The sequence below is a fragment of the Lepidothrix coronata genome, unplaced genomic scaffold (assembly GCF_001604755.1).
Source record: "Lepidothrix coronata isolate B3197 unplaced genomic scaffold, Lepidothrix_coronata-1.0 Scaffold0, whole genome shotgun sequence".
Taxonomy (NCBI): domain Eukaryota; kingdom Metazoa; phylum Chordata; class Aves; order Passeriformes; family Pipridae; genus Lepidothrix; species Lepidothrix coronata.
Genome location: NW_016690180.1, coordinates 6,178,133 through 6,201,935, shown reverse-complemented (window position 1 = coordinate 6,201,935; position 23,803 = coordinate 6,178,133). Strand labels below are relative to the sequence as shown.

At 35.7% G+C, this 23,803-nt stretch overlaps 1 protein-coding gene across 6 annotated transcripts in view; it reads right to left on the bottom strand.

Annotated features, from left to right (window-relative positions):
• Positions 1-23,803, bottom strand: part of CLOCK (clock circadian regulator) — a 67,238-nt gene that overhangs the window by 9,674 nt on the left and 33,761 nt on the right. For 4 of the 6 annotated variants that reach the window (XM_017817394.1, XM_017817130.1, XM_017817230.1 and 1 more), the window contains 16 exons: positions 22,495-22,554; positions 21,936-22,084; positions 17,631-17,722; positions 16,197-16,286; positions 14,091-14,211; positions 12,852-12,965; positions 10,191-10,309; positions 6,433-6,515; positions 6,093-6,199; positions 5,341-5,488; positions 5,048-5,123; positions 3,990-4,131; positions 3,509-3,609; positions 2,515-2,604; positions 1,606-1,764; positions 54-260 (listed from right to left, as the gene is read on the bottom strand). In XM_017817394.1, the coding sequence (XP_017672883.1) occupies positions 54-260; positions 1,606-1,764; positions 2,515-2,604; positions 3,509-3,609; positions 3,990-4,131; positions 5,048-5,123; positions 5,341-5,488; positions 6,093-6,199; positions 6,433-6,515; positions 10,191-10,309; positions 12,852-12,965; positions 14,091-14,211; positions 16,197-16,286; positions 17,631-17,722; positions 21,936-22,084; positions 22,495-22,554 (1,858 nt within the window). Of the gene's footprint in view, positions 1-53; positions 261-1,605; positions 1,765-2,514; positions 2,605-3,508; positions 3,610-3,989; positions 4,132-5,047; positions 5,124-5,340; positions 5,489-6,092; positions 6,200-6,432; positions 6,516-10,190; positions 10,310-12,851; positions 12,966-14,090; positions 14,212-16,196; positions 16,287-17,630; positions 17,723-21,935; positions 22,085-22,494; positions 22,555-23,803 lie in introns of those variants that run through there. The other 2 variants (XM_017817311.1, XM_017817458.1) reach the window with 2 other exon arrangements.

Below are 23,803 nucleotides of genomic sequence, written 5' to 3'. Positions count from 1 at the left end.
CTGTGGGTTTGAGCATATACTCTATCCAGCAAAATCAATAATGGGAATTTTACCTGTGTTGCAGTACTCTGCAAAGGCTGCTGCTGTATCATGTGTGGAGTACTTATATGGCCTGTGTTCATCCCACTTTGAGTCTGATTAGTCTGAACAACTTGACCTTGCATGTTTATTGGCGTAAGCTGCTGAACAGTTGAAGAATTTCCAGAAGGAAGCTGCACAGAACCAAAGTTGAGTCCAGAAGCTGACTGCTGCAAGAACATCTTAAAAAATTCCACAAGTTATAGGGTCAGTATTCAGAGACTCTGCTCTAAATGATAAGACTCAGAATCCTGACTTATAGCATTAAGGTTCAATATTTGTTCTTCAAGAAAAAGTACTATTTAGAAACTACCTGGTAATGTATTCTACAACTATCTAAAGACAAAACATCCTTGAGATTACATTTCTATTTGTAGGACCTTCAGCTATGACGCTAATTCAAATAAAGAAAATCTCCAAATCAATAGATCCAGGCATAGCACCAAGAACAGTCTTCTGGACAATCAGGGAATGATAATGATTATACTGAACTTTCCAACGTAGTTGTAATAAACGGAATTCAGCACAAAAATATTTGTTTCTTTATAAAAGGTTAGGCCCAAGACTACAACAAGACAATGCACAGGACTTCAGTATTTTCTCTAGTTTCCACATTCCTGAACAAGGTCCCTCCACACTGCACAGGAATAGAGCTGTGAATCTCTCCTTCTGAGACATCAGTAAGGCAGTTCGCTGCTGGCACACTTATGCTAGACATCAGAGAACACTGAAAATGACACATGCCAGAAACTCCTACTCTTCCAACAGAATTTAAGCAACATATTCAGTACTTCCAGGAAGTATTTTTTTTCTACTCTTAAGTCATAATCCACAATGAAAATATTTAGATTATTTCCTTAAAATGTGTCTTAGTTTGGGGTGATCATTTTTTGGTTTGGGTTTTCTTTCAACTAGAGAAACCCAGTTGGGTCATTCTTTTCTTCCAAACATAGCTGCTGAAAAGAGAATGACAAAATTAGAAAAATACATACTGGTTAAAAAAATAAATCGGAAATCAGGTAGTCAGCTGCTAGACTAAGTAATGAATCCTCTAGACTTCTTGTTTTTCAGGCTCAGTAACTACTTTAAGTTTACCATGCAAAGTAGAACCATTCAGCCTGATAGTTAGGACAATTTAAGAGACAAAAGGCATGAATTTGACACCCTCAAGCTAAAAGAGGAAAGAGATGCTTATCTTGCAGATTTTTTATTAATATTTTAATGGCTTCAAAACTCTGCAAGAATTAACAACTACTGCACCCTTTTACCTTTAGGTTAAGGCATAAGCTAGATTTGAGATGCTCAACAGTGGACAGATATACTGGGGCACTTCCAGATATATTCAGAAGTAAAATGTGTGGTACCTCTGGAACAGTAGCTTCAGATACCATGGATTTTAGGCATATTAGGCCTGATGGCAGCTGACAGGAGATATGGAGGATCACATTCTGGAATTAAGTGCCCAAGTCTCATTTCAGATGCCTAAATTCTCTTCAGATGAAACATGTAAGCATTAGACTAACTCACCTGGAGTCCTTGACCATGAACTATTTGAAGCTGCTCTTGAATCTTACGCAACTCTTCCTGCTGCCGATGAATATTTGCCTCTATCATGCGTGTTCTTTGCTCTAGCTGGTCCTTTAGATGTTGCATAGCTCCTAATTGTGCTGAAAACTGAAACACAGGCTGTAGTGCAATGAATAAATTAAAAGCTGAGCAAAAATGACATGCTCCAGCACCTCAATGTCTTTCTTGCAGTGAGGGTCCCAGAACTGAACACAGCATTCGGGGTGCGGCCTCACCAGCGCTTAGTACAGGGGGATGATCACTGCCCTGGTCCTGCTGGCCACACTATTTCTAATACAAGCCAGGATATCATTGGCCTTCTTGTCCACTTGGGCACACTGCTGGCTCATGTTCAGCTGCTGTCAGCCAGCACCTCCAGGTCCTTTTCTGCTGGGCAGCTTTCCAGCCACTCTTCTGGAAGTCTGTAGCACTGCATGGAGTTGCTGTGATCCAAGTGCAGGGCCCAGAACTTGGCCTTGTTGAACCTCGTACAACTGGCCTATCGATCCAGCCTGTCCAAATCCCTCTGCAGAGCATTCCTGCCCTCAGGCACTCTGCAGCCTTCCTGCACTCCTGCACAACTTGGTGTCATCTGCAAACTCACTCACGGTGCCCTCGATCCCCTCATCCAGATCATCAGTAAAGATGTTAAACAGGACAGGCCCCAGTACTGAGCACTGGTGACCGCCTGCCAGCTGGATTTAACTCCATTCGTCACCACTCTGGGGCTGGCCACCCAGCCCGTTTTTTACCCACTGAACAGTGCATGCATTCAAGCCACAGGTAGCCAGTTTCTCCAGGAGAATACTGTTCTTTAGGAAAACAAGACTATTTAAAAAATAATAAACAATAAACTAAGTTAATCCATACCTGGGTCATGCCAGACTGGAGCTGTAAAGTTGCAGGCTGAGATATCACTGGCTGTGCTACTGGTTGTCCAAGAGACTGTGAGCTTAAAGACTAGGATTAAAAAAAATTATTCCATAATCATAAGAGAATGAACTTCATACTTGATGCAAAGTATTTCTTTATATGAAGTGTCAAATCCAAAACAGCACCATATGAACATCTTGTAAAAACTAGTAAATTTTTTCCTGAAATATCTAACCTTAATATTTGAGAATTAAGAAAATAAGAGCAACTGATTATCTAAATTTTATATATATACATATATATATATAATGTCTCCACTGCTAGAAGTATATAAAAGCCATAGGCATAAAACAGAAATTACAATTACAAATGTTTTCAAAGTCTTAATTGCAGTAAGAGAGAAACTTCTTCAGCATGTTTGGAAGTTGACATCTTTGACTTATTCTTACATTAACAAATACGTGTTTTAATAAGCATTCTATTTTTGAAGTGAATGTATTAGTTCAACGTGAAAACAAGCACCAAGTACATTAAGTATGACATTTTTTCACACTACTAAGATTTCAGAAAGTATATGAAAGTACTAATATTCTTAAGAGTCATAAATTTGTATGAATTCTCTATAGGGACACACACAGCACTATGTTGGAAATTTTATATATATGTGTGTGTGTGTGTGTATGTATATTAAAAACGCAGAATTATAGAAAGCGGTTATGTGTGAGTGAAAGCAAAGATTCATACACAATCTTGCAAACACAAATGCCAAAAACTACATATGTTTATGCTTAATTATTGTACTCCCTTAAATCTAGTATACCCAAGTTGCATTATTGATAATGCAATCCAGAGAGTCACATATTCCAAGTGAAACTCTTACAGTTTAAAATACATGCTTTCAGAAGAAATAAAATAAAGGTTATATGGATTTAATAATAGCTTTTAAAGGTGAACTCCACTGTTTAAGTACAAAATTTTCCTCTGAAGTTACCTGACTGCTCAGAGATGATCTTCTTTGTGCAGTCTTTTCATGACCAGATAAGCTTTGCCTTGGAGGAGTGCTAGTGTCCACTGTCATTTTAGTTGGTGTTGCTGACAATGTTGAGAGTTAGAATAGAAAGAGATATGTTTATTGTAATCTCAATTCTGTAATGCAATAATCAAATTACATATTTCATGAATAATTAAAAAAAAAAACAACCTTAAGGCTTGGCCTTTTTTTTTACCCTGACTATCCAACAGTAGTGCGATCTGAAGGACTGGAATAGGGTGTTCTAGTATCTGATATGGTACTTCTAGATGTAGAAGTCTTTTTCAGAGTAGTCTGCAGATCTCTGAACCATCAAAAAGGACATTTTCACTTGCATACTTCTCATAAAATGATTATTAACTGCTAGTTATTTATTTAACTACACTGAGTAGAGAAAGCCTTCGCTAGGAAGGCAATTCTATTTTCAACAGTTGGTGCTTACATGAATGATCCGATACTGCAGTATGTGAAGATTTTCTTGAACTCCTGGAGGAAGCAGAAGGTGTGGGGCTGGTGTCAAACCTTTCCAGTGCTTCTTTGAGACTCACTGTGTTTATGTGATTGTCAGACCCAGAGTCCTGACTCTGAAGAGACACACACAAACAACAACTATTTATCTGATTTGGCACACAATACATGTTTTGCTGGAAAATATCTAAGACCATGCTGTTTGACTCAACCCCCTTACACAGGTGACCGTGCAGAAGTAGTGGCCTGTTTGATGGCTGTAAGCTTACTTTCCATTTGTAGCTTTTATCCTTAGAAACCAAAGCCATATAAGCCTAGAAACCTAAATGCATGCAGACATAGGCCACAAACTAACTACTGAGCTGTCCTCCTTCTCTAGCAACTCAGTTCACTCTGAGCAACAGTGTTCTGAGTGAACTGCTTATTCTTTTGAGAAAGGATGAGTTTGTTCCACTGGAAGGAGCACCAACATATGAAACTTGATAAACTGCCAAGGGAAAACATTTCTGAACTGTCAGAGTAAAACATGACAGAGCATCTGCACAAGATGGCTTATCTAAGGTTCACTGAGCTTCCAGGACATTAATTCAAAATGAATTTTGTATACTTCTAAGAATTGGGACAGAGTTACACAATGGAACAGTTCCTGCTTTCCTCTTGTGAATTCCTTTAAGTCACCTTTGTATGTTGACCTCAGTTTTTCAGATTATGGGTACTTCCAGTAAGGAAGAACATTTACTTATTAATCTAACTCTACAGAAATCAGATCTTAATAAGAACCTATGGGTGCTGCCATGTTTTAACTACATGCACATTAACTCCTGAAAAGAGGAAGGTAAGTGTTACAGACAGAGTAAACAAACACTCTTTCTAGAATTCTTTAATCAATTTAAATAGTCATATTATTTAGAAATCAAATAATTACTATATTTGAGGACAAATGGGACAAAACACTTTTTGCTGCTGTATATTTGTTTAGTTTTACTATTTTTTGTATGAATTAAGTAAAATAAAATTATATAAAATACTCACTTTATCTGCTGTTATCTCTGGAAGAGACTCTTCAATACCAAGTTCTCGTCGTCTTTCTGCTCTAACTTCTGCATAACTAGAAGAACAAACCAAGTATGACTACTATGTTGTTGGATGGTTTAAAAAATATACCTCAAAAAACAAACTCCACAAATCTACCTTGCTTATATCTCAGGAAATTTTCCAATGGTTCTTTAAACTGCTATGATTTCTCTACCTCCAAAAATACCAGCAATACAGCTTGCATGCCAGTAGAATTTCTCTAATATAGATTTTTTTAAAAAATAACCTACCTTACAACAGTGTGCGTACAGACAATAAACTCTGGCCTGGAATTCCACTGGTGATACGTGATATAGTAATGTGTTTGCAGCCAAATCCACTGTTGTCCCTTTGTAAGGAATCTGTAGTAACATGACTTCCCTTTCCCATATTGCATTACTATAAAAATGAAGAATAAAGGTCATTGTCTTTCCAGGCTGTAAATATTCCAACTACATAAAAAAAATTACTTCCCAAGTTCATCTGGCCCAAAACCATGTCTAAATTCAGTATAATCACAATGACTAAGAACTGGTTTAAAATTTTCAACCAAAAAAAAAATGTAAGCTGCATTTTTCAAATAACTGCAGAATTCACACTTCCATTTTTGTGGGGCTTTTTACATATTGTGAAAAATTTATGTGCAAAGAATTTAAATACAGCTTTATGAAGAAAAACATAGTTGAACAAAAAGCTTATGCTATTACATGTTTAAACAATTTTTGCACTTATTAAACATTATAGAGCCTTTTAAATACTATTGGTAGAATTGAAGAAGTATTAGTCATAGAGCTGTGCACTCCAATTTACCACAATGAAACCCTGGAATGACAAGATAAAGTTTTATAGTTCTGTATCAAAAGACAAAATATCAATAAAGATCAGCTGTACAATAACATCAACCAAATGGGAGAAAAGACCACTCAAATATATCACAGATTTTCACCAGAACAGTTGTACAATTTAACAAACTTGCTCGTTTTAGTGATTTAGTTGTACTTACAATGCTCGTGACATTTTGCCAGATTATCTAGATCATCCACATGATAATAATCATAGCCTGATGTTCCCAAAACTTCAAATGGAAGATAACCTATTATGGGAGGTGCCCTAATTAATAAAAAAAATAGTCATTTTATTTTCACGCACACACAAAAAACCCAACCCAAACCAAAATTATTTAATTATATAAGCTTTCTTGTTTATAGTATGTGCTCTGAAAAAAATTAAAAATTAAACCCAACACAAGCTATGAGTAGTTAATACTGATTAGTGAACTCTAAATATTACAGCCACCACTGTGATTCAGCTACTATTGCTGCTAAACATAGAAGGAATTGCACCTGTGATCCAAGAATAGGAACTTCCATTCTAAGCTATGTCTAGATGTGAACTCTTCGTTGGGTTCTTCAACAGTGCACATTTCCTAAAAAGTAAAAAAATAAAAATCTCTCTCAAAACTGCTCTATTCTAATTCATAAGCTCTTTGAAAATTCAGACGTACCTAAAGTTAGTAGATAACATTAGTTATATTATTTTAAACAGCTTCATTGTTTTTTCTTGTTTAGACGCACAGTACTGAGACAGAATCTAATCTCAGTTGTGCCAGGCTGACAGTTGGTTGATTTAAATGGACTAACCATGGCATGAGATTAAACTCAAACTCAGTATCTACATAGTAGTACAAGCAGAAATCAACAGTTCCTGCAGTTACAGTTTCAAATTTTAACAGGCTAAAGAAGAGATGAAACACTCCCATCAGACAGTCTGATTACAGTCTACGTTTAAAATGGATAAAAACATTAGTAAAATGGTCACATTATTCTGAGTTTAGGAACAGGATTCTTCCCTTTTTAGTGAATAGAGGGTACTTTAAATCTCTTTGAGGGCACAGACACATACTATAAGTAACACGCTATTCTTATGTTTAGAACTCATAACAAGTAAGAGAATGATTGTATTGCCACTATTACAACAAAACCTCAAGGTACTCTGCACATTGTTCTAAATGTATTCCACTCAAATGTACAAATGCATGTCACTCTATTTCTACTGTCCTCTTCCAGGAGGTAAAGATGCCCCACCGACTACTGTGCCTCATGCAGAGACAGTAACAAGACCACATATCCCAAGCCAGTCAATTCTTTTCCAAACTCCTCTGGTAATACCTTCCGAAAAGGAAGATGGATGATGGAATACATGCATACATACAAATACACCCTGCAAAGAAGTTACGATAAAATTAAATATCAGTAAATATTTTTTTTTTGGATACATGCACATGTTTGTCATTTGTAGGAGCTTGAAATGATATTCCCAGTGCCAGGAACACATTAGAATCTACTGATGATCAGATACTACAAGACTCTTCCAAAAAGTGCAATATGGAAGCTGCTGCTGAACTGACATAATATTCATGACAGGTGTGAGCAGATGAGCACACTGCTGCTCTGCAAACATCTATAACAAAGCACTCCTGAGGAAAAATACAGTAGAAGACTAACTGTTGTTTCTGCGAAGAGACCACCTTGCTTTTCATCTTTCAGGTTATAACGCAAAGGGTTTAAGGGGATATTTTGCAGTTTTTTAAATAGCTATTTCTAAGTTTTCTTTCTGTGAAAGGAAAAAGTGAATGTATCCAGGCAATGTTTTTCTTCACCTTCATCACTGTAAAAATCTTAAACACAATGACTTCGAAAGTGATGGAGTGATGGATGAATTAGATGGAGGCAATGAACAAAACCACTCTGGGCGCAAATTTATGACTCTTGATGTAAATTCCAGTTAGCAAGACTTAACTTTCAAACCTGAAACTACCTCTAAAACCCAAAGCTCACCTACCTTCCTAAAATTACAGCATTTAATAAAGCACCACTCACAGTAATGCAAGAGAAATGACAGAACAAGAGTATATCCTTGAGATATAATTTTGATTTGTTGTTTCTTTTAATGTAATAATTTTGGCACAAGTCAAAAGAAAAGTAAAAATCACTGAAGTGCAAGTACTAAAATCACAGTAAAAACATCATTGTTAGGGAGGAACTGGCAGCAGGTTAGTATCCAATTACTCTCATTTATATTCATGATTTGCACTGTAAAATACCCCTGGGCAGAAGCCAGCTTGTTCAACAAGACATCTTGTTGAAGTTGTCAACAAGGCATCTAGTGAAGAAAGGACTTTCATTTGTAACAAAAAGTATTCTAGTAGAAAGAATCCTTTTGCCTGGATTAATCCTGCCTTATTGATAGGCAGGATTACTGATCCTGCCTCAATGTTTAAGAATGTATAGAACCAAATGCCTTCACTGGGGAGCAAAATTTGTGGCACAATTTGTTACAAAAGTGATGGGGTCATATGCATAACCTAAAAATGTGAACTTTAAAAGTGAAAAAAGCACTGTATATCCTTGAGAAATTATATTCTAGGGAAAAAAAAAATCCAGAACCATATACCATCCAAAATAAAGAGAATAACTGACAGATGACCAGGAAGGTTCTACCTTAAATAAGGCAATCAACTACTAAAATACACATCTCATTACTGGCTGCATCATGCATGAAGTTACGGGGATGTTAAAGTTCCTCACACTTATTTGCTAGAGTCTAGTCAACACTAGTCTCAATAATAACAGAAGGTATCAGAAGAGTATAAACAGGTATTGTCAGATTAAGGCTTCACTCTAACATTAGTCTTCTTCACAAGAAGATTTCCCAGATGAACAGCGTTGAAAACTTCCTTGGGCACTAAGGGCTCAGAGGTTCAAGCACAGGAATGAAACTTTGGCCAGAGTATAATCTGTAAGGCTTCAGCCCACAGGAGACTGAGAGACCTGAAGATCATAAATGGATGTTCCTTAGCTTTCAGAAGTAGGAAACATAGAAGTTTTACTATAAACCATCAGACTTTAAAAGATAAAAGTATTTGCAAATGTCGGTTGATCTTTTTTCCCCTGAGTATTTCGTGAAGCAAAAATCCCACATTTAACATCTCTACCAACTGTAGGCATAACGGAAGAACACTACTTAGACCTGTATGGAAAGGAAAGTGTTAGATGAAAGATTTCCACAGCTTCAGGAAAAATAAACAACAAACTTTCTCTGGCATAGTATCTGGAGAAACACAATTCCTATTCAGCCTGACAGACCTGAAGAAGTTTATATGATTTCTCCATAGGCTCCTACTATACTTTTGAAGTGCAAAGCATGTCTTCAGAAGCTACCACAAACAGTCTTCAGCTTAAGACATCAGTGCTCTAAACTTAGAGGCAGAATCTTTAAGTGTTCAGAGTTCTTGTATTACAGAAAACAGCTGGGCCCAACAATGGGTCACATACATTTCATGGCATTACTTTACTACTGAATTCCAAGAACAAATGTTAGATAGTAGACTAATCTGTAGCTTGAATCATATATTTGCATAAAACATGTAATCTGAATCACAATCATAGGCTATACTGTACTGTATCCTGAGTATTTATTTTTACTGATTTTGTTGAGGAAGAAGATAATACTTAGTGATCTACAAATTTCATGTACATCCAATTCTGAACTTGGAAAGATACCTTCACATTGTACATTAGCAGATAAACAAAATGTTCTAACAACTGAGTTACTGAATAACTGCATTGAAACAAAACAAAGGACTTCTACTACCTCATACCCAACTCTTCTTTACTGACAAGTAATGCAAGCTTTCATTAAGCCCTCCCAGATTTACTTCTGTGTCACACTTCAGCAAGACCATCAGCAACACAAAATTCACATTCAAGTTTCAACTAAAATTAATAATTTCTCCAGTGAAAGAGGGATCTCGATGTAATCTTTCATTTTAAGTTAATCTTAAACAATTCCTGTGGACTTCTTCCAAATTTATTTCCTACATATTACTATTTTATATGACTACTTAGAATTAGCATTCACCATAACTTTTTTTGATACTTTGCATAACAGCCTGTTTGAAGAAACAGACACTCTCAGTTTCATATAATAAAATTCCTTATGATTTTCATTAATATTTTAAATGTCATGTGCATTCTCTCTGAAGTTTTTCCATCTAAAGTCCATTAAAAAATTATATAAAGGTGATTTCATCTCTACATACCTTGATAAATTGAGGTGTAGCTAGTCTAACTGTGGCTACAAAGCAAACTTTCTCTTCATATGAAGGTCGGTGTGATCTCTGAATAGTTCCTTCAAAACCATTGTGCGCTGAGTTGGAAACTGAGGGAAGACAGAGGAGAAGAGGGCAACAAAGAAGACAATATAAGCATAGAGGAAAATGGCAGTAATATCACGAGACAAATGGCCCAATATTTACCTAATGTGGTTTGCTTGTAACTTAACATGTATTAGGAAAAATGCTACATATCTATACCTATACCTATGCACAGGAATAGTAGTTATAGAGTAGTAGTGGGAATACAACCATCAAGTAACTTTCCTGAAGAACTAAAATTACAGTTACTATGGTATTATCTGACAGCATTTTTAAGAAACTAATATCAGTTCTAATCCTTGGTAACTACTAAAAATGACTGGACTACATTTTCTTCAAAAATGTTTTTAAAATTTATCTTTTGTATCAGGTTTTGCTAACTTTTCCTTTTGAACTCTGAGGTATTTATTTTCTAGACTTTTATTACATTTAAGCAACACATGCTGAAGACATACTGAACAACTGAAGGCACAATAATGTATGTGAAAGAATAAGGATCTTAAGACACTGAACTCAGCACAAATTCCACTTACCGAATCACTGAGATGGAATCATAAGGAGGCAAAGGATGGTTTAGACCACAAAATGGGTTAACCTTATCTTTAATTTCCAGCAATTATTAATTTTTTTCATCTTCACTAAGCTCTAATGATGGTGACTTCAAAACACTATCAGGCTTTTCAAAACCTGACTGGTTTTAATTCAGCTCTAGATTAGAACCCCTACTGAACTTTCTTCATGCAATGTAAGCTTACATATCCTTGCTCTTTCCATCAGAAAGGAGGTAATTTCCTTCCTCTTTATCTTAGCCCTTGTCCTTTATTTTTCAGAGTTTATCTTGCCTCATAAGTTAGATTTTTAAACTTCTGCTTGCTTTCATTGCTGTACTCTGAACTCTCCTTGCCTGCTGTATTCTGACAAATAAGTATCAAAAACTGGATGAGGACATATGAGTGCTAAGAAGTGCAGTGGGATTATTTCATGTAGTTTAAATTATATTTTAGAAAGGCTTTTACAATTTCACAATTTGATGATTGGTCACGGTGATTTAGTCATATTCAGTTTACATTCCACAGTAACTCCTTTTCCTAAAGGACTGCTATCTAGCTGACTGTAACCATCCCCATTCATATAGATTGATATTCCTAAATGAAGTAACTTGCATTTGTTCTTAGGTAATTTTTCTGGTTTTTTAGCCCAAAATTTTCTAAATTTGGGGCTGAATTTTATCTTGGTTTACCGTTCTTGAATCATTTCATGATTGCAAGCTACATTCCACTATACTGATCAAATCCAGAAGTCGTGCATTAAAACTCCATTTTGACGGTGAACATTGCTAACCTTTCCAACCAGTTTTTGCAGCTGCTCTCCGGCAATTTCAATTAATATCTGCTTTCATGTTTGTGAGAACAGAATATAATAACTGACATAAACATATTTAAAAATCACTTACTTGTGTTTTATTCTCTTATCTACACAGTGTGTTACTCTTTGGTAGAAGAAGCTGAATTTATTTGATGGTATTTCTACCTGAAAAATCCACCCTGAAAATGTTTCCCATTCTTTGCTAGCTTCCTGAAATGCATATATAGTTTAATTATTTGTTCTGGAATATTTCCCAATATTGAATTGCAACTTATAGGTCTGCACTCTCCCGATTCTTCATTCCAAGACTAGCACTGTATTTGGCTTTTTCAGGACTGTTTCATGTCTTTCCCATAATATTACATAACTGCATTTGGCAGTAAGACTCAATCTCTTCTCATTTTGTGAGAAAAATACCAGTATCACATAAAACCCCCACAGATTTATTTACAAAATACTGGTTTTAATAATGTTTTTGGTGGTGATCTTTATCAAGATCTACTACTGACTACACTGCCCAATCCATTTGTCTGGGACAATAAACATGCCTCTCAAGTAAACAGTCAGCACAGCCTGGCCAAACAGATTACAAATACAGTACAGAGGAAACATATTAGTATATAACTAATAAAAATAACTTCAATGTAAGGGAGTAGGAACTCAGAGTAGAAAACTGTCCTGGCCCATCCACTCATCTGAGTGGTAACTTCTACCGAGTGAAAGCACAGAAATGAAATGGCGGGGAAACCTACATTTCGCTCCCCAGTTGTCTGTGTAATGAGAACTGCAGGTACTCAATACCACTGATCTTCAAGTTAGCCACCTGCCTGAATAGGGATTATGCCTAACTAAATTCAGACTATTTTAAAGCATTTGCTTAAATTTCTCTGACATTCTTTTAAAGAAAGTTTTATGAGATACTAGTATTCTTTAACTGAAAGCATTAAGCAGAGTTACATTTTGCATCCAAACACACAGACTTGTAATACCCGATAGATAAAAATGCTAATGCCAGTTTTTCTTCTTTTTCATTAAATCAATATAGAAGTCATATAACTCAGCTTCAAGCTCTTCTTTTGAAAGACTGATTTTAGTTCATCATTATGTTCTGCACAATGGTCCTAACGTGGTTTAGCTGTGGAGCTGCCTAAGAATTCCACTCTAATTGCTGAAATTACTTACCATGATTCAAACATTTGAAATTTCCTATAAATTTTACGTATTCATATGTAGGTTGCTCTTTTGGATCTATTGTTCCTCGCAGCATATGGCAACAGAATTCTAGTTGATTTTTTGCTGAGAAAAAATAAACAAATCATTAGGTTACATGTTTGATGAAGCACATGGCCAACATGCAGTGGAAAGCAGGAATAATTAAGCAGCATACATATTGCAATACTGTAAGTGTTGTGATTACAACTGGCTACAGTCTCTGCCTTTAACCAGCATGACATTAACTAACCAAAATAAAAGGAGAACTCCTTTAGAATTTGTACATGTAGGGCCTGAATGTTAATGACATAAAAAACCTCTCAGAACTAGAGCTATATTAAAGATGAAGATGCCCTAAACTTAAGTTCACTTAAGCATGTGCTTCCAAACCCCATTAGGCTGCTATGTTTTTATTCTTGCCAACTGCTACAATTGTCTTTATAGAAGCTCTATAAACAAGATGAACATTTCTAATACATGGGAAAGCCACAGAGTGAACTGCAATGCTGAAAATTCTAGTCTTAGGGAGGGGACACAAAATAGTGCTTCTGTTCTTCAGGGCTGTGAAGCATATGCTTCTGCTTAATTAACACTGGATAAACATATGATACAAAGTAGATAATTTTTAACACAACTACTATGCTGGTTTCATCGGGATAGGGTTTTCTGCATAGCAGTTTACATGGTTCTGTGTTTTGGATTTGTGACTAAAATAGTATTGATAACATAGAGATGTTTCAGTTATTGCTGAGCAGCACTTAGTGCAAAGGCCTTCTCTTTCTCACACCGCCCTGCCAGTGAGCTGAGGAGGCTGGGGGTGCACAAGAAGCTGGGAAGGGACACAGCGAGGAGAGCTGACCTAAAGGATATCCCATACTATAAGACACAATGCTCAGCAATAAAAGCCAGGGAAAAGAAGAAGAGGGAGGCATTTGTACTTAAGGTATTTGTCTTCCAAATTACCCATTACACATGATGGAGCCCTGCTTTCCTGAAGATGGCTGAACTGCCTAATGACATGAAGTAGCAAATCAATTCCTTATTTTGCTTTGCTTGTGCACACAGTTTTGCCTTAACCTGTTAATCTGTCTTTATGTCAACCCACAAGTTTGCTCACTTTTACCCTTTGCACACCCCACTGGGAGGAGTGAGCAAACGGCTGTGTGTGGCTGAGCTGCCTACAGGGGTTAACCTGAAATAACTACTTACATTTTAAGTATTCCGGTGTCAATGAATCACTTTCCAGCAGATGAGAAGACAATATTTTATAAATTTCTGAATGTTCCCCCTCTGGGATAAAATTAAATACACTCTGATCCACAAGATCAGACTAAAAGAAAAAGATTTAATAAGCATTAAACTAATGCAAGACATACAATGTCACAAAGCCTACTATTTTAATGCAAAACAATTCCACAGTTTATTACTGACTCAACAAAGCCACCTGCTGGAATACACATGAATATTTTGCAAGAAAAATCTCACTCTGTTTTGCCTTAAATTTGACACTGCAAACCATTTGTTGAAAACTACCGTGAACACAGCAGATATACACACTTGTTAAAGAGCAACGGAGCTTGTATTAACCTCCCTGGGATGCAACAAGTTCAAGTAAAGGAGCATTTAAAGTAGAAATTATAGGGTGTTGTTCCAGGGCACTCTAACATATTGGTGGCATCCAGTATACTGAAATGACACCTTGGAACAAAAGACAATCCTCCATACTTTACACATATTATTATGTAACCAATAACTATATCCAATTGCAATTGATTTCATGAATACACTTGTGCTAGTTTTGGCTGGAATAGAGTTAATTTTCTGCATAGCAGCTGGTATGGGGCTATGTTTTGGACCTGAGCTGGAAGCAGTTCTGATAATTCAGGGGTGTTTTAGTTATTTCTGAGCAGCACTTACAGAGAGCGAAGGTCTTTTCTGCTCTTAACCACACCCCACCCACAAGGAGGCTGGGGGAGCACAAGGAGCTGGGAGGGGATACAGCCAGGACAGGTGACACAAACTAAGCAGAGGGATATTCCATACCATATGGCATCATGCCCAGCATGTAAAGCTGGTGGAAGAAGAAGGAAGGGGGAGAACATTCAGAATGACAGTGTTTGTCATCCCAAGTCACCATTATGCATGATGGATCCTACTCTTCTGGGGATGGCCTGCTCCCTGGGGAGTGGTGAATGAATTCCTTGTTTTGTTTTGCTTGCATGCATGGCTTTTGCTTTACCTATAAAACTGTCTTTATCTCAATCCAAAAGTTTTCTCACTTTTACCCTCCAACTGCCTCCCCCTGTTCTACTGAGGGATGATGAATCAGCTACTGTGCAGGGATGAGTTGCCAGTTACCACATTTTCTAATCAGTTCCACAACTATCTACTCAAAACTCAGAACAGAGATGAATGCAGCAAAACTGAACAGCTAATTATATGCATAAGAGCATTGGGTAAGTATCCAAAAAAGAGGGATCATAAAATGTATATTTAGAGTACATAAATCACACCTAAAAGCAAAGAACAAATGTGCCTTCTGAGAACTTGGCAAATTCTACCAGAAAAGCCAAAAAATCACAATTACCTGCACATTTTTAAACATTGTCAGACTTATCATACCTACCTTAGGGGAATTTATTTAATCTCTTATCACAGAAGGACAACTATCCTTTAACAATATATTGTATTTCTTATCTCGAAAAGAACTCAGTTTCACTCATCAATTCTTTGCACTTTTAAGAACTAATTTGTCTCACTTCAGAATAACATTATTCAAAGGTAAGTTTCTAGAATGTTAAATTTACCAGTGAGCAATGCTACTGAGACTAAAATGAGTGAATGGGATAAACCCCAAAGGATATACCTAACTTAAAAAACAGAACCAGCAGCAATGTATTTCTTATCAGAGTGCTTTGTCAAGAAAGAAGTAAAAAAGTAGTTTTAAAAAATTCCAATTATACAGATCTTTAGTAATATTCTTCTGATTCATGTAGAGGCTGTGTTAGGTGTGAACTCTAAAGGATCTCCTGCAGTCAACTGTGTTACTTCAGTTACACTGAACATAAACTGATGCTAGTCTAGCATCATAATCCTGCCTAACAGAGAGCCGACTGCATTCCACATTTCCAAAGAAAATGTTTAATACAGGAGACAGACCAGTAAGAAGGAGTTGTGCTGAAATAAAAGCAGAAACATTAAAACAAAGCATACATCTATACTATAATGCCAAACCAGCCAATGATTAATTAGTACTCACCGCAGAACACCAATCATAGACAAACTGATATGTTACTGAAAGCAATTTGTACTTACTGGCAAATGTTCAAGTAAGGGAGTTATACTTTCAGACACATATATTATATTTCCATCTGTCATAATTGCTAAAAAAAAACCATCAAGAGCCTGAAATTAAACATAACGGGCAGTTAAATAAAAAGAAATAGAACATACTAAATACATTAAGCTATATTCAACACGCAAAATCATGTAGATCAATTTTAGTTTAGTCTATTATAGAAATGGCAATATCTTTCCCTTCTAAAAATTCTTAGTCTTGCTTTTACACTATGAGCATTACAATTCCAATACTGTTCTGTCGTTAAATATTCTGTAATTTCAGAAGCAAGTACATCTATAGCTAGCCACCGTTTTCCCCCACTCCCACTCTGCCTGCTTGTTATTTTTAATTCCATCATCATTTTAAACCTCAGAAAACTCATAAAAATGAGCTAGAGACAAAAGCAAGAAGATGTGGATAAACTAAGAGAAGAACAAGTAAAAGCTGGCAAAATTAATGATTTTCGGTATTTAAAAATCTCAGTATCTCTCAATCTCAATGAAAGAAGCTTGTAGTAAGATTTTACTGAGACTTGAAACCTGTGAGATACAGTTCTGACTACCGTATCTTCTACTAAACTCAAACTTCTTTCCTCTAAACACAACACGTTTTAGTTGAACACTACCAAAAAAAGCTTGACAGAACTGTATTTCTATACAGGAAATTTTAAAGCTCACATCTTCAAAAAAACTTCTTAGAGGATTTTTTTTTTAAATTTAAGTACAGAAAATCAGAACCTTTAACTTTTTATATCTGTGCATCAAAGAAAAGGTTTAACTACGGAATGATAATAAAGAAGTGTTTGTTCATTTAATAATACTTTTTATTTAACTATTATTAATAATTGCTTTACTAACAAAATATAAATGACTTAGGCTCATTTCCAAGGAAATGACAGCTTATACTGAAAGTTTATTTCTAGTATTTTTGCAACTATTCATGTAATCTTCTTCAGCAAAGTAATGCTTTCACACCAGTTTTGGAAAGCGTAACAAGTAAAGAAATTAAATATTTATTGCTCACAAGTTACATGGATGTGTTGAGTCTTTTTCATAATTAGGATTTTAATTTATGCATAATAGTTCTTTATTTATCTAGTACCTTCCTTATGTCGATAACTTAAAATATCCACTTAGACAGTAAACATGTTCATTTATGGACTTGCTCTGTTTTTATGTTTTATGTAATTGAACATGCAGTTAAAAGAAAATCTGATTTGACTTTCTGAAACACTGCGATTTTTTGAAACACTGCATACATATGAATTTTGACTGTTTATATTAATGAAAACAGATTGTGACAATTAAAACATGAAAATAAAAAGATATGTCAACAAACTGAAAAATTCCATAATGTAATGACTCCTAGGGAGGAACTATTCTACTCCCAGAAAAATAGAAAAAATATACCTCTAACATTAACTGTGTGAACTCTTCATTACTAAGGAATGTCGGCTTCCAGTCCTGTCGAATTTCACTGGCATCTGATTGTGCAGTAATTTCTAAAATCAAACATACATATATAGTGTAAGGATTCATACTTCCAAAAGCCATTTTTTCCCACTAAGCTACATATACACAGTTAAGAAATAGTAGAAAGTTCTCCAGTTTCCTCTGTTGTTCATTCTTTACATATAGATGTTTTTCCTTAAGAAGAAAATAAATGTCTTCTCCAGCATGTCGTAATTACATTTGTCTTCTCTTTCCTTCAACCAGTTTCTGCTACAGTCTTGCCAGACTTCAAGGTAATACCGATGTTAATTACAGTAAGTAATGGGTTTTTGATAATGGAAAAATACTCTTTCCTCTGAGACTACAATAAAACGTTTTATTAAGAATGTTGTTTACAAAGATTTAGAAAGCCAAAATTCCTGAACAGTTTAGGCCATTAAAATGGCTAAACTTCAAATATCTTGGCCAATCCTTGTCATTCTAACCCTTGCACTAAGAACTGTCACTGTCCTTTCTCTTCTTCCTACTCTTTTCTGGTTACATTTAGGAAAGAGTAGGTTTTCAACAGAGATTGTTTAGAGCTGTATGACAGACTCCACTCTAGAATTCCGTCTGTTACACAGACATAGATGGATTTTGACATAGGTGACTTTTGAGCAGAGATTCCTGTAGGAGTTGAGAAATATATAATTAACTTTCCATACACAGGCAAGAGAAACAACGGCTGCTAAGCAAAACCTGACATCAGATTCTGAAACTGATGCTTCCTTATAGACTGATAACTGAAACCAGAAGCAGCAAGATCATACAGTGCTTCGGTCTGGATGAGTAACAAGGGCATCACAGAAGGGCTGGCTGCAAGCACAATCTTGAACAAGCAATCAAGTATTCAGACAAATTGAAAGAACCAAACTATGTCTTTAAGGCTTTTGGTTTCTAAAGGACAAGTACAAAGACCATAAGCTAGAGTGTTAGTTCAGATGGCTCGGAGAGCCAGAAAACCTAGAACAGAGATAAATATGCAAAGGGCTGGAACAGTTCATAATTTTGTTTCCGACACCAAAGGGAGAAAACTTTACAAAAGAGCTTGAGACTTAACTAAAAGAACAGTAAACAACAGCAACATCATACAAGAAATTTCCTAAAAGAGGAAAGCTGCAAGAAGAGGTTAAAAAAGTATCAACAAATAAGACTTGGCAATTATCAGATCTCACAAAAGTTATAAATTGATCAGGCTTTTGCTATCTGTTTTGAAATGGTATCACAAAGCAGGAAAAGTGGGCTGGAAAATAAAAAAACCCTAAGTATAATCCCAAATCTAATTTGTCATATAATACCTAGGGACATGGAAAGGAAAAGCTCTGCCACCAAAGTACAGGCAAAATTCAAGTAACTTAATGCATTCCGTCGACAGGACATAGATAATCTTCACTTTAGAACTGGAAAAGTCTGATTCATTGGCTCATTCTGGCCCTTATAACTATCCTATTTCAGAATCAAAAGAAACAGAAAAAAGAAGAAAAAAGTCATTCGGTCTTCTACAGTAGAACAGATCTATGCTAAATAAAAGTTGAAGTTCGTGCCTTTAACAAATCATTCTGAAATATCCTATCACAAGTACAGGTGTTCTTTTACATTTCCATAATTAGAACAAGTATGATACTGGAAAACAGAGCCAAAGTAACACAGAAAAGAACTTGTTTCACTTGGTAACTTCAGGGAAATGCTTAAAAATTCTGGCAGAACGTTGCACTCAAAGATAAATGGCAGTAAGATCACATTCCTGAGCTAGATATCAGACAGAGAAGCATAACCAAACTTGCACATTGAACTCCAGTCTTCCAAGTCCTGTATCTGAAGTAACTTTGCATCAGCACTGCAAACTCTCAAAACAGATTTCCAGCTGGGCCTAGATGTGTACCATTTATCAATGGGTTGTAGGAATATCAGTCTACCACTTGCAATTAGAAGCAGTTAAATTCTTTGGTATTTACCAATTTTCAAAAATTTCTTGTTTACAAATTCAGAGAAAGATCACTGGCAGCATTCATCAAGAAGCTCCCAGTAATATAATTTCAGTGTGCTTAGCCTGCTGTATTTTCCCAGTGAGAAACAGAATCCACACTGGCCAATAACCAGCTGAGATAGTTCATCTGGAACTATGGCCGGAGTACTAAGCTTGGCTGATGTGGAAATGGTCCAGAAAGAACCAGAAGCAATGCAGTTAATCAAAACCTGGTGGCTAAACACAGTAGGATTTCAACAGTAAAGCAGCTACTCAGTGCTGAATAATTCATTTATTGCTAGGTCACTCTACTTTATTGTAACATATCCAAGCACCTCAGGAGGCAAAATATTATTCTGAACTTTGCCAGCATTTTGTCCAAAACATTTTAATGTAAACCAGTGCAGAGCAATGCCAGTAAGCACTGGCAGGCAGAGCCTCAGTGACCTTAATGTGGTATGTGCTATCACACAGAGCTGCACTCTGTCACACCAAGTGAAGGACAAATGTGCCATGCCTTAACAGGCATCCATCTCCAGAGCTGCTTTTTGCCTCTTTATCCAACAAAATAAAAAACAATAATGAAAAAAACAATCTAAAAAAGTACTTTGAAGAAAAAAGTATGACTGGTCCTCCTGGCTGCCTGACACATGTGTTCAGTCTGAATTCTATAGTTTAATCTCAGGAATCATCAACACAAAATAAAGTGATTTTGAAATAACCAATTGTCACAAAGGCCTTAGAACCTAAAGAACTGACTTTTACAGAAAAGGAGCCTTCATGCTGCTTTTCTTTTTGTTACAAGACAAATTTGTCTCAGAAAATTATAACAATATAATCAATATTTAATTGGCAAAAAATCCCCAAACCTATAGTTCTCACAAAAATTATACTCCCCTCCCTTTTTATTTAAATGGTTATGTTTACAATTTTAATGGCAATATTCAGTACACATCTGGTGCTAGCGGAACCATAACACTAATGGACTCTTCCATTAGAGCACGCAAAAACATTTCTCATACCTTAAATTGACACATATACTGTAGATAAATACATAACTATTCATCCACTTAATAGCTTTACTTATTTTATAATGTTATAGTTACTTCTTTTGACTTCTTTCTACTGCTTTCTAGTTAGCATGCATGCTCAGAAATTACCCAAGGAAATTGGTTAACTAGCAAAAGAGTTCATTTTCTTCAATTTTTAATCTTGTTTTTGGCAGTGTGAACCACGAGGTGCCATATTAAGAACAAGTGTAGGAGCAGGAACAGGACTTTTTTTATACACATAATATCTAACAGCCATAAATAAGTGTATGCTTGGTGGAAGAATTTTTTTTGTGACAAAAATAATGACCTGCAACAAACTTCGGTACAATATATCTGGGTATATCTGACCATCAACTGATGCAAACAACCAGAGGAACAAAACATAGCAAGGATGTTCAAAAATATTGATCATTTTGACATTTCACAAGACCTTTAAAGAACAACACACATACACTCACTAGCTTATACATCAGTGGGTATGTCTTGAAATTTACAGTTTCAAATAAAAAGCTGTAAGTATTTATAGATTTTCTGGGTTTTTTTTTCCCCAGATAAAAGGAAAAAAAGGTAACGCTCCTGGTCTGTACATCCACCACATTTCACTTTCTCTCATCAAACAACCTACTCAGGAACACTTGCTGGAGACCACAATGCCCTCTTGCCTTACCATCTTTGTTTAAGCAGCCAGTTGTGCAGGCACCTGACATGAAGAGGGGGAGCATTAATTTCTCTTAGACTAGCTTTTCCAGTGATTTATCTTCTTTATGTAGAATTTAGAGAGACAAACCAACCGTTCAAACCAGGCTTATCTAAATATCAAAATAAGTATTTCCGACAGGTACTTCCAGAGAAATGGATGAGCAGTTTTCCTGTGAAGCAAAACTTTGACACTGGCACCAGTGTCTGTCCAGAACAAAAAACTCTGAGGTAATTTCAAAAATAAATGCTTCTCTTTATGAAATGATTTCTTTGACAATTATCGGGAAAAAAAAACAGTAGTGGCTTTTGCAAAGTATTAGCAAAAACACAGTTACATATCTACTACCTAAATTGTGATCTTAAGAATATCTTTCTTCAGGAACTCTCCACATTTTTTTGACAAATTCCTTAAAGGAACTGCAAAATTATTAATATTTTATGTACTAATTGAATATCATTTAAAAATTTAAGAATTTACAAATATTTTTTACTGTTACAAATAATTACCTTTGTGCTTCCGTAGAAAGTCAATGCTCTTCTGCAGCACAGTGGACTTATCCATTTTCCGAGCATTACCTGGAAGCATGGAACCCAGCTCTTTGATAAGTACATTAAACTGATCTCGACGTTTCTTTTCAGACTTGTTTCTAGACACTCTGAAAAACAAAACAGAAAATGTTTTATAACAACTACGAAACTTTCTTATATAAGAGCTGCATACTATTGCCAGGTTCCTGATGCAAACAGCCACTTAAGGATATCTGCTGTGAGAACTGTCACAAAAACACCTACTCTGTATCTCAGACACCATTGTTGAAGAATGGCTTTCTGCTCATGGAGGGGTGCAGCAAAGCTTTTGGAATAAAGCACCCTTTCACAAAACAGAAATAATTGAACCACGGTTAGAAATACACAATGTATCTGAAAAATAACAGTAAAAGAAATGCTGTTGAGTAATATGGTTATTTATAAAAGAATCACAATTTTATTATTTAGAAATCATGCTGGTAGGTTAAAGCGTACAAGTATAGGACATTTCTTAGCTTTAAATAACCTAAAAACTTACCTTTTTGCTTTATCTTTGTCATCTTCTTCCACCAGCCCATCAAAAATGCTTCCATCATTTCTGAAAGAAACGAAAAGAAACGCATGTTGGAGTGAAAATTCCCCTCCTTTGAAGTCCAATCACAATGAAGGCGGGAAGGGGAAGAGCTCATTATTCATTATCTCCACTACTTCAAGAAACCAAGGCAGTGTTTTACTGTGATGTCTCACAACGATCATCATCAATAACCTGAAGCTAAATCTGCTATGTCCTGCTTGCAGGACCTTGAATTTCTGACACAACCCAAAGGATTTTCAGACTAATTCTAATGAGAACTTACAGCCCCATGCAAACACTTCATTGAACACAGCTTAATTTTATTTTTTTATCTTCTTGGTTATTTGCATTACCTTACTCTTTTGAAAACATGGGTGAGGACATATATAATTTATTTTTACTTATTGGCAACTTCTATTCTAATTATTGAAAATATTTATAGCAAGAAGGTATATTTTTCTTAAATTCTGAAGTATTATTGTGGAAGAGAGCTAAGGAATGTACTATACTTTGTCCACATATGTAATTTCATAAATATACAATTGATACCAATGTTAAAGAGTAGTTATTAATTATATTTGCTTCCTCAAACCAAGCATCGCATAACTTTTCCTGAGCTTGATAACTGTCCACCTACTGCTAAAGAGGTGTTAAAATATCAAGCTAAGGTGTTTTTCCTTGAAGATGCCTCAGTAGCCTTCATCCAACACCTTTGCTTCATTTCTTTTTGCTTGAAAGTCAAGCAAAAGTTTGAAAACTATCTGTTTTCCAAAACTGCTGTATAATGGACTTCCACAGTTTATTTCTCTAACTTCCTCTGCCTGCTTTCAGTCTATTTAGTGCTGTCCACACTGACCTCTGTGTGTCCATCCTTAAATTTCTCATCCTAATGTTTCCTTCCCTTAAGGTAAGTAAACTTCTTTCTAGAAAGCTTACCTCATCTCTCCAATTGATAAATCATCAGGCAATTGTACTGTACATTATGACAAGCAGTGATGTTAGGAAGTAGTTAGTTATTTTGTATGCTACTACATAAACATCAAGCTTTTAAAAGCAATTCATATTTTCAAAATGCTGAAGTTTCAGTGAGATGGCACAAAACTTCATTAAAAGAAGCATTTTAAAACTTTTACCCTTTGCTTTTATTTTTCTTCATTTTAATCATGTTTAACCTGCCATAAATTTGATGCAAGTTTCGTTTCCTGAAGTCTCGAAAATGGTAATATTAAGAGAATATTAAGGACAGTTGTTCACCTGAGCTGCTAAGAAAGTC